This window comes from Hypomesus nipponensis, chromosome 11 (genome assembly GCF_054491055.1).
Source record: "Hypomesus nipponensis isolate SF chromosome 11, ASM5449105v1, whole genome shotgun sequence".
Classification (NCBI taxonomy): Eukaryota; Metazoa; Chordata; class Actinopteri; order Osmeriformes; family Osmeridae; genus Hypomesus; species Hypomesus nipponensis.
This window is the reverse complement of record NC_140371.1, coordinates 9,314,482-9,326,090: the sequence shown is the minus strand read 5'-3', so window position 1 is coordinate 9,326,090 and position 11,609 is coordinate 9,314,482. Positions and strand designations below refer to the sequence as shown.

General features: G+C 43.8%; 1 protein-coding gene across 1 annotated transcript in view; it reads right to left on the bottom strand.

Annotated features, from left to right (window-relative positions):
- Positions 1-1,607: 1,607 nt before the first annotated feature.
- Positions 1,608-11,609, bottom strand: part of unc5b (unc-5 netrin receptor B) — a 42,530-nt gene continuing 32,528 nt past the window's right edge. Inside the window, exons 8-17 of the mRNA XM_084710277.1 lie at positions 10,469-10,501; positions 8,680-8,874; positions 7,980-8,348; positions 7,725-7,812; positions 6,010-6,184; positions 5,569-5,808; positions 5,271-5,420; positions 4,895-5,059; positions 4,564-4,742; positions 1,608-4,337 (exon numbers count right to left, since the gene is read on the bottom strand). Coding sequence (XP_084566403.1) covers positions 4,172-4,337; positions 4,564-4,742; positions 4,895-5,059; positions 5,271-5,420; positions 5,569-5,808; positions 6,010-6,184; positions 7,725-7,812; positions 7,980-8,348; positions 8,680-8,874; positions 10,469-10,501 — 1,760 coding nt within the window. The 3' untranslated portion in view covers positions 1,608-4,171. The remainder of the gene's footprint in view (positions 4,338-4,563; positions 4,743-4,894; positions 5,060-5,270; positions 5,421-5,568; positions 5,809-6,009; positions 6,185-7,724; positions 7,813-7,979; positions 8,349-8,679; positions 8,875-10,468; positions 10,502-11,609) is intronic.

Genomic DNA, 11,609 nt, shown 5'->3' with positions numbered 1-11,609 from the left:
CGAGTGGTGGCGCATCGTAACAGAATGGCAGCTATAGGGTTAGCGTGACCTGAGGGATTTTGTTGTTCGTTTGACACCCTCAATATTAACAGAAGTTATTAAGTGGTGGCGGATTAAATAGCAGAGCGGAGCGGCGTGGAGCGTCGGCTTCCAATTCATTTTCAAGTAAATCTTTATACAACACAAAGTGTGCATGAAAACCAGCGTACACAAGTTTTTTGTGCGTACACAACGTTTATACTACATGAAGCCCCTGGACTTTTTTTTTTTTTTTTTCCTATCCCTATCCCCCCCTCCTTACCCTCCTTACTGGACTGAGCTACTTATGACAAAAGAATACCACCAACATTGTTGTGTGGCAATAAAGTTCTATCTTATCTATCTTATCTATCTAAACAGACTGAATGTGCACTGCAGCAGAACTGAATGTGTCAAAGCAGATTATACAGGAGTTGTGATACTCATTAGAATTTAGATGTAAATTTGTATAATATATAGTATATATATATATAGAATTTACATGTACATTTGTATAATATATATTATATATATATATATATATAATATATATTATACAAATGTACATGTAAATTCTCTATATATATAGAATAGCTTTTTGTGCGTACACAACGTTTAAATTTGTATAATATATAGTATATATATATATATATATATATATATATATATATATACTATATTTTATACAAATTTACATCTAAATTCTAATGTCCTAAAAAGTCCAGGGGCCTCATGTATAAACGTTGTGTACGCACAAAAAGCTTGTGTACGCTGGTTTTCATGCACACTTTGTGATATACATATATATACATATATATACTTAAACTTGTATGTATTTAATAAACATGTATTAGTAGTTGGTAAGCGATCTAAAAAAAGTTTATTAATGATTATATCCCCTACAGCAATTATATTTTGAGACTGCAGAACCTCTGATTGCTTTATTTGGTTTGCATTGACTTTTTGGTTTGTTAATATAGTGTGATTTTAATTAGTGTTGGTTGTCATTTTATTTTGTCTTTGTTTTTGTTGAAGTTAATGGGGATCAAAATTAAAATAAATAAAAATACTCTTCTTTCCAGGCAATGGTCGTGGCTTTATTTTTGAAGCCAGTGATTATCAAAGTCAATAAAGCGTTCAACTGTCATCTTGGGCATAATGCTATCACAGTTTATGTCTTTAACAACTGTAACTGTTACAATGATGCAAGAACACTTTGACATTCACCACTAGAGGGCACTGCAATATTGCTAATTCTGGTGAGGGGTTACCCAAATCCTCACAGACATGTGTAGCCCTGAATATTAAACATTTCATTTGATAATGAAATGACACAAACCTTAGCTTGTTGATGTCTGTTAGAAACATTTGAAGAAAAGTGGATTCTACATTTGGGTGTAAGCTAAGCAGCTTACAAGTTACGACCATCCAGCCTCAACACACTGCTCACTGGTTTGAGGTGCTTTGGGCTACAGATGAACATCACTGTTGTGGAGCAGGATAACAAAGTCACTCTGAGCGTTGACGTGTTACACATCACTACTGGTTAACACTCTTCCAACTTCTCCAGACATGACACAGGGATATAGTTAAACTAGGAAATATAATTTATTGCATAAAAATTATATTTTGTAACAGGTAAGAAGGCTAGACGTTTATTTACAAATGGTAGTTTACAGAGTGAAGCAAATCAGTTTTTGTCTCTGAATTCATTTTTTTTGTAAAAACAACATGAACAGCCTGAAATCAAAGGCATGTAGTCCGGTTCTGAGGCATGACTCAAGTGGGTCATGTCTGGTAGGATTCAGACCCAGAGGAAACATCAAACTTATTGTTATTGTTCTGTAATGATAACCAGTCTCTGTATCAAACAGGTTGGGAGAAGCGGGTAGTGCGATAGCATCCATTGTTCAAGGAGGTTCAATGATTGTGACCCAGAACTCTCTCTGTAGGGTCACAATGCTGAAGGACATAATATTCTTCATCATCACTGTAATCATCATCATCATCATCCTCAATATTAGCATTTCACTTCTCAGGCTGTGCTTTACTGAGCAGGGATTACAGTAATCATATGTCAGCCCAGACTTCGTATCCATTTGGAGCTCACACATTACACACAAGAGAGCTACTTAGAGAATTATCAGTTTCCATTACTTTGCACTTTGTTCAATCACCAGGTGTGACACATTATCAATTTAACCCTGTCTGCCTGCATCCTTGCATCTCACTGTTTCCAGGAAACAAAGAAGATTTGATAATTCACTGTCATTTTGTACTTGCATAGTACTTAAAAAGATGGCAGACATATCTCAATCAAGCACACACACACCGTTTTTAATTCATTCATACAGTGACGGATAGCTGGGGAGGAAAGATGAGATACTGCCATGTATTTGTTTTGGATTTGCAATCATGGAGTTGAACACTATTTTTTGCTTCAAGGGCCAAAAACCAGACATCAAAGATACAAAGAGAGTTAAAACAAATGTAGGCTGTCTGACAATAACTGAAATAACAATATTGACAATGCAAGTAGCTTGATGACCCTGACCACAAAGCAGGCAGCTATGTAAAAGGGAAACAATCAGTAAGACGCATTGAGGAACAGAATAAGCTAAATAAGAGTTACACAGACAGAGAGAAAGAGACACGTGGGGCATATAGGAAGAGAAAAGGGGTTGAAATACAGTTTAGAAAACTTGAGGTAAGGATTTATGCTCCATTGCTACCAGGTCAACACAAGGCAAGATTAATCTGCCGACAAGCCAAATCATTATTATCTGGCAGCACTGCTGACTGTCAACATGATAACAGAGGTTGTCTTACCACAGCCAATGTTATTTTACATATTATGTCTGATAAATCAAGTAAATACACACATTTGAAAATAATCATTTGTTTCTGCAGCCTTCCACTGTTCCACCTCTCCCAGGCTAGCTCCTCCAGCATCATCAAAAACCAAGCAACATTGTACCTCGGTAATCAAGAACAACTTTAAAAAACAGAGTTCATGTCTTGATCATAACAGCAATGACACAAATGACAGTGAAAAAGAACAGATCCACAAATATGGATAATAACTTAAAAGAGCGTTCCCTAAAGGAAACTTTTAAGGGTGGACAGAGGGCTCTCCTGCTGTGTATTCTGAATCGGAACAGATTAAAGGCCGAGCAGAAAGACAGGAGAGAAGGATTCAAGGAGAAGGAGAGATACAAGAAAGGAGAGAGACCTTCTGAGAAGCTAACTGTTCTAACAAGACTTTGAGGCATCCTGGGGTACATTATCAATAATCAGTCTTGATCACCTGCCACACCTATCCATAAACACCTCTGTCCTCATACAATCCATCATACTCCACCCCCAAATCCAACCAAATTAGAACTTCAAACTCAAAACCATTCCTGATATGATTTGTCGTCAGTCACACCATAATTATGAGGATAATATCTGTCAGAGTTGGCAAGAGGGCAGTCTGTGAGTCTGTCCCTGTGTATGTGTCTGCCAGTAGCCTGAGGGGTTGCAGACAGGTACACATCCTGTCGCTAGCTGCAAACACACCATGACAATGGGGACCTCAAATATGGGCTGGTCGCTAGGAAACAAAGCCCAATCCATGAGGTGAGAGGGTGTTTAATCATGCACTTTCACACTGGGCTTCGAGTATGTCTGCAGACAGAAGTGCGGGCGTGCCTGTACGTGCATGTGTGTGCTTTGATGTATGATTGCTTGGATTGTTGTGCGAGAATCCTCAAGCATTGTGTTTATGTACAAACAAGCCACATTTATTGGTTTTTCTTCTTCTGAAGAATGCAATTTGCACTGCACATACGACACTGGGATGGTTGTATGCCAATATTTTACACCTCATTGCAACTCCACCCGTCTTCACCTACACAAAATGTGCCACATTGCTCTGAAGACAGGCCTGGGTAGTGAGTGTCACAGGTAGCCCAGTGTGGTGAGGGTGTGGAGGAACTGATGGGAAAGCTTGGAGAGGAGATGAGGCAGAGGTAATAGAGAGGTGGATATGACAGAAATGCTCTCTAGGAGCTGTGTAGGGTCCTAGTTTCTTTGTGCATATATAGGCAAGTATTGGTATTTTCTTCATGATGGCAGATGTGCTCTCTTTGTTCTGTTTTCACTTGACCAATCAGCAATCCCCATCTGTTGTCATGACGACCAGCACCTCACTCTTGCCCATGTCTTCGAGTGCGGTCGCTAGAGAGACTAGGTCTGCGTCACCTTGGTGACAGGCCTCCCATAGGTCCAGCAGAACACCTGTGGGGCTGGGTTTTGTTGCAAAGTAGTTGAGATACCTGAGAGAGGCAGGGGAAAGGAATGAGGTGAAAGTTAGTGTCGAGATAAAGGAATATAACAATAAGGGCTCTCTGCCGGTACTTTATTTAGATACTTACATACAGATGATACAGACAAACAACACAGAGTACAAAACATTTTCACACACAAGCACCCCCCCCCCCCCCCCCCCCCCCCCAAAAAAAAGATAAAAACAAACAATCCATGTCTGAGGTTGGTTCTGACCTGTCGAACCCCAAGCTATGTGCCAGTAGTCTCCAGTCACATCCGCGGGCACTAGGGGCGTCGAGACTGGCACAAATCTTGTGGCGGATGGTGGCAGGCAGGCGAAAGGCATAGGGGCCCACCTGGGAGGAGGGCAGGCAAATGCCTCCCGAGGGCATGGGCGAGTGTGGTGGCAGGGTCTAAAAAGTGGGGAGGAGAAGGCAAGCTTTTGGAAACCAAGAGAGGTCTGGGACATACTGTTGATGCTCCTTTCCTTGTACATAAATTGGTGGTGGCTTCATTTTCACTTCCCCCCCCCCCCTTCCCCCTCTAATCCCAACCTCCCAAGTACCTCCTGGATGTCTGTGTTCAGCTGGAAGATCTGCCCTTCTCCCTCCACCTGCCGGACGCAAATCTTGCAGGCGAGCTGGGACACCGCCAGGCTGCCTCGCTCTAGACTGAAGGTGCAGTGGAGAGGCCTCTGGCTGCCACTCCAAATGTGGTAGAAGGGGATCTCCTAGAAAACCCCAAAACACAAGCCCAAATAGCTGGGGTCATAAATCAAGTGACGAAAGCCATTGACAAGTTAATTCATTTGTTTTAGGTTTGGGGTAATTTGTAATATGTCTGACTTGTCATGACTGGGATGTAAACTCGTTTACAGAGATGTTTTATTCATTTATGTTTTACAGAGAGAATTGGCGTGGCAATGATGTTGGGTTTCTGACCTGGTACTTTGCCAACAGCTTGCTCCTCCAGTGGGAGTGTGGGATGTCATGGATGGACAGCCGCAGGTTGTGGTAGCTGTCTTTGAACATGAGGTACTTGGGGTCCTCCAGCAGAACTCCACCTAGACTCTTCTCCAGTTCCAAAACCTCCTATGTAAAAAAAAGAGAGAGGGGGGATATAAGGGGCATGTGGGTCCAGATGTGAACAGAAACACAGGGAGAGGGATGACCAGCCGGAAATAGAAACATAAAACGAGTGAGGAAAATATGACACAAGAAAGGGAAGAGGGGGGGTTACCTTGAGTGCATGGGGGGTGTCCTGGATGCAGTAGATGCGCAGGCTGTAGTCCAGGGAGAGGCAGGGGGCTCTGGGGGCAAACAGGGCCAGCTGCAGACGCTTGCAGGCAGACTGGGGTGGGGCGGATTGGCCCACCAGGCCGTAGGTGCCAAGCTGCTCCAACAGCACGTGGCAGCTCTCCTCCTCCAGTTGCAGGTAGCAGGGCGATGACAGGGTCTCCTCCCCCACCGTAAGCACCTCCTTTAGGCAAGGGGCAGAAGCACAGCATCAACAGACAGCCCACTGCACACTTGACTAATATATGAAACAACTCACCAGATTTGATGAAGTAATGTTTTGGTTGTTTGTATTTAGCAGTGTTGAAAATCAGGATAGGAGAAAAGAGATCACATTGATATAGGATCCAGATCCCCCCCCCCCCCCTCCCCAACTACTCCTCACCTCCCAGGCCCCCTGATGTGTCTGGGTCTTGAGGGTGAGGATCCAGTCTGGGGTAGGGGTGTCCAGCTGGGCGCAGTGTGGCAGTGTGAGAACCACAGGCCGGCTCAGCAGCATCCCCGATGGTCCACAGCTCACTATGGGGCTGAGCACTGTTTGACTGCCCTCCGACGGGAGCCTACACACAAGGAGAACAACATGACAATGGCAATTTTTGGCTTCTCTATCAATTAGACTTAAAGGTAAGGATCCCAACTGAGATTGACATTTAGGTAATGCTAATTACCTCACAATCACACATACTGTAAGAAGAAAGAAAAAATAAATTCTACAGGAAGAATGTAACAGAACAGATACAGGGCCCTATCTTGCACCCAGCGCAATTGACTTAGTCAACGACGCAAGTGTCATTCCTAGTTTGCACTCGACGCAAAGCCGACTTTTCCCTCCACAGACGCACGTCGAAATGACTTTGCGCTCCCGTGGGCGGTTCAGCGAAAAAGGAGGCGTGTTCCGGCGCAAACGTTCCCTGGTGCTATTTTGCAGTTTCCGAAAAACAATTCCGCCACTGACCGGGAAAAACGTGGTTTAAAGTCAATGGCGTAATATTCAGATGCTATTTTAAGGGCGCAAGCTTGGTCCGTGCGCACTGCTGGCGAGGCCAGGGTCTTCTTTCTGCGAAGCTAAGTTACTTTGTTTTGATTTATGGCGTGTTACATTTCTTCAATGATTATAAAAAGATTTTCATAAGAAATTTCTATGTATGTGAACTTCATTTGTAACAACGGTGGCAATTTCCTCCCATGACTGTTTAACCGAAGCTAATTTGGTTAGGTTTCTTCTCCCATGCCCATCAGAATCAGAATTCGGTTTATTCGCCATGAAGCTTATGTTACACAAATACGCGATTTGCTGTGGTAGGAAGGTGCAAACAATAAACATATGCTGGTATAAATTAAGTACATTACTTAAACTAATTCTAAGAACTAAACATTTTTAAAATATAACAATTAAAAAAAATATATATATACATATAAAAATAAGAATAATAATTTGAATGAGTAGCATGAGTGGGCAATTCAGTGCAATGAGAAAACTGCTCTGCCTTTCTCATACAATGTCACTTCTCTATATTTTACGGCCCTGACGACAACGTCGATCTCCTCGGCTGTGAACCGCTGGCGTGCGCCTGGCAAATCCGTCGTTATAATAGCAATTCGCTATGGAACAAGCGCTGCTCTTAAAGGGAATGTGAGATGATGCTCTGATTGGTTTATTGCACGTTACGCCCAAACCACACCCATTAGTAATGTAGCTACTTCAGACCAACCCTTTTTAGATTTGCGCCAGGCGCAAAGTCATTTATCCCGCCGGCAAAATAACAACCAAGCTGAAGTCACGCCCACAAAGTTACTTGCGCTTTGCGTTTTGATACTTGCGTTTCAGATCGTCAAAGTAGGGGGGACAGTCTTTTTGCAGGCTGAATCACAGCTTTAAACTTGCTTGCACAGCAATTCTGAATTCAACTTAGGATTTGTTCTCTTTGGTTAGAAACCCACATAACTGTAACTTTTCCTGACGATCCATGAACTAAAACCTCAGAACAAAAGACCAGATACTTCTAAATGATAGTGATTTTGATGGTGAATGTAATTTTGTCCCCAACGTTATTCCTTCTGAGAAAGCTTGGAGAAAGGGAGTCTTCGATGCTGGCTTACGTTGTTTTCTCCCACTTGCTGATTATCAAGTACATCTCGTAAAACTTCCCCTGAGGAATGGTTCCTGGTGGAATTAGCAGACTCACACCTAAAGGTGTGTGTGTGAGAACGAGAGAGACAGAGGGAGAGAGAAAGAAATTAGCAGATTACACTGATTACTATGAACCACCATTAGAAGGCACCTCCATTTGCTGTTGCGTGTGTGTTCCAGTGTGTTACATTGTCTGTGTTTAACTGAACAGGCCTTCACATTACCTGTGTTGGGGATGGTGAGGCGTCCACCGAGATGACCAAGGGTGGCGCTGGTGCTGTGTCCAGGCTCTCTGGACAGTGTCTGCCCATGGTGCTCCCTGTCCCTGCCCACCGTGCCCACCATCTTCAGGCTCAGGATCTCCCCATCAGAGGAGCCCCCCGAGGGGGGAAGCTCCAGGGAGGACAGTGTGGAGGAGTTGTACACCTTAATCTTCAGGCTGGGCAGAGGATCCAGCAGGGGAGAGGTGGTCATGGGGATCTTGTGGGGGCTGTCATTGGCCCCCTGCTGCAGGGAGAAAAGGGGCCCACGGAAGGGTCCCGCGGTGGCAGTCAAGTCTGGGGGCGCTGAAGGGTGCAGGAGGTGGGGGTTGTCTGGAGGGGGAGACAGAAAGAGAGAGAGAGAGATGAAAGAGACAGATGAAAAAAGAAAGAGAGAAAGTGTGAGAGACCTATTTATATGTTGTCTGGTAACAAGATCATAAGAAACACAGTTGCTACAAAGGATTGGTGCCATCAATAAACTTAGGATGGTTAGGGTAATAGAATAGAGATAATAAAAAAACACATATAGTGACATATAGGGTACAGAACCCCCCACCACAAGGATGGACAAATTAAGAACACTACAGACAAAAGAGGAACGATCAGGCAAATCAGAGCATTGCAGAAGCCATTTAAAAGCAGAAACATGAGAGCTCCCTACCCTGTCTGGGAGGCTTGTAGTTGCCGGGATGGAAGGCCGCTGTGAGGGCAGAGGAAGAGTCTGTGATGTCACCGTGGAGGTGGCGGCACCTGCGTTGGTATGCCAGTATGCCCACACACAGCACCAGTACGCCGCACAGCAACAGCGCCCCCACCAGGCCAGCATACACCGCCACACCCATGCCAGGCTCCAAAGCTGGGGGAGGGCAAATAAGTAGGGTTAGGTTTTCCACAACGATATATATATACACACACACACACACAAATCTGGATGCAAATCTGACAGAGGACGGAGTGGCAGCTATATGTGTATAAACGTACAAATCCACACACACATTCCCAAGTACATAAATAATTAAAATCAGGGAATCACAAGAGGACAGGGTTGTTTGTGATGCACATAACAACTGTAGCCTTTAAAAAAAGATCTATTTAATTCTAACTTTGTTGTAAAATCAATGCTACATTCCCATTTCCTCTCCAAGTCCATTACCCCATGGGGCTCTACAAAACAGTGGTAATGATCACACATTAGTCTGACCTGCAGGGGAAGTTCTTCACAAAAAAACTGTGGCGAGGGGGGGTGGGTGAGGGGGCATTAACCTGACCTGCTGCCTACCCCAACTCCCTCCCCGCTCTCTTCTGCTGGTTGATTGTATCTGACTGGGTAGCAGACACACAACAACACACACTACTCAACTCCTCTACCTATCCCACTTCCTCATACTAGTGGAAAGATGAGCAATTGATGGAACATGAGCAAGGGGAGGGGAGGGGGCCACTCGGGTAGTTGGAAAAAGAGGACCAATACAGTAGAGGAAGAATGGAAGGATGTAGGCTGGACAGAGGAGAAAGGAATAAACACTGTTGTTTGAGAGAAGGACCCAGGAGGGCTAGAGAAATGAAAACAAGTTAGGAGACAGGAAGGATGGGAAAATACAGAGAGGCAAGAGCAAAAAAGTACATGGAGTACAAGGAAAACTTGGGGAGGGTGCTGAGAGCCAGAGGCGGCCTGGCCGAGAGGAGGAAAAGAGAGCTTGCACGCTCACGTGGCACAACGGAAGCGAATCCGACAGCCGTCCGCACTTATTACCAAAGAGGGAACAATGGAGAATTAGGTGCATTACTGGGGCCGGCTCGGCCCGCTCCCCTGTCACATTCAGCTAGTCACAACTAGCATCACCCCGACGGTAAACTCTAGAATATTGATAACGTGGTCCCGATTTTAAATCTGTTGAAATTGTAGAAAGTTAAAATAATTCACCTTTTTTATATATATATACCCAGTAGATCCTTGTATGTGAATAATAAGGAGCGTCGACTACACTGCAATATAAATAAAGCTTGCACAGTACAAGTCCCGACTACTCATTTAGGATGGATGGATTTGCGTTTGATTTCGGTTTTTCATGTGATGGCATTAATTATTCTCTTTCTAGTGTTTGTGTATCTTCAAACCACTGTTTATTTAGGTTAGCTGGCTTTCTGTGAAGGAGGAAACCAAATGGGAGCTGGTTGGCAGACGTATGTTAGTCTAATAAACGACACACAGCTCAGGATGTGACAGCAGTCCTAACCAGGATAGACAGGGACAGAGGTGTGTTTGAAATGACCTCCTTGTGAGACGACACAAAACAGGACACAGTCATGTGCCATGCTATGACTCCTCATCTGTGTCTACAGAAACACACACACACACTAACACACACATACTAACATATACAGACAACTATGCAGGAAGTGGATGAATAGTGGGCAGTGGGAGGGAAATTATGAAGTGGTGAACTTACGATGGCTTGCATGTTCAATAGAAACCTTTTTATCTGTTTGAACAGAAACAACAAGAGAAGGAAGAAAAGAAAGAACATAAAAATGTATGTAGAAATGCAAATGAATGTAATAGCAACATAAGGAAAATGCAAAAAAGGTGGTCACAAAGCCTATGAATACAGTATGCAATAAAAAGGAACCCACTGTACTGAAGTCCAAAATGAGCCAAGATAAAATAAGAAAAAAAAAGTTTACACCCTATTTAATGTAATTTCTGTTGAAGTAGGCCTATGGATTTTTGTACAAATACACACAGCCTGGCCTGTGCTAGTAAATTAATGAATGAGAGAAAGGTCAAGTTGATTGTGATTGTGAGTGTGATTACAGTGACGAATGAACAGTAAAGCAGTTAATCCAGCTACTTAGGCAGTAGTTTTCTTCTAGACTCCAAGCTGCTACAAGTGCTGTAGTGTCTCCACTGGACTCTCCACAGGGCCTCCAGCACAAAGGAACAACAGACAACACTCCTGTGCAGCTGCATCAGTGTGTGTGAGCTTTAGGCCTGTATTCCTCCCTGCTTTGTGAGAGAAGAGTGTGTACAGGACGTATTTTGTGTGCATCCACACACACTGTGAGTGTGTGTTTGTCTCAACAAGTAGAGGACTCCTGTGGACAGTGTGAGTGTGTGTGTGTCTGTGTTTGTCGAGTTTCCGTGCATGTATTGAGTGTTGGAGCACAAAGATGTGTGCGTCTCGGAGAGTCTAATACGCTGTCAGCTGGATTCCGCCCAGCTCATCACGGGTTGCACATTGGGTGTCAGGCTGGATCTGACTCACTCTCATATGCTCTCCCCTCTGTTAATTCCTGTACTTGCTCGTGTCATGCACACTTCCCAACTCTCTGGTCTCTTTACCACACCTTTGTTGAGCTCCTCTATCTGCACTCTTTTAATCTGGACACTTTTCTCTTCTCCTCTCTAGGAGGCTAATTTCTACCACCAAAAGCCTTTGTGTGTGCCAGTCTACTGACTACATGAGGGCTTTTTCAGACCCCCTTTCCCCTAGGAAGAGTATCTGGGGCTAATGCTGAACTGCAATCAGATTTCTGGCTTGTCATGCTGATATCTGATTGGATGCTAGTCTACTCTAATTTACCAATTGG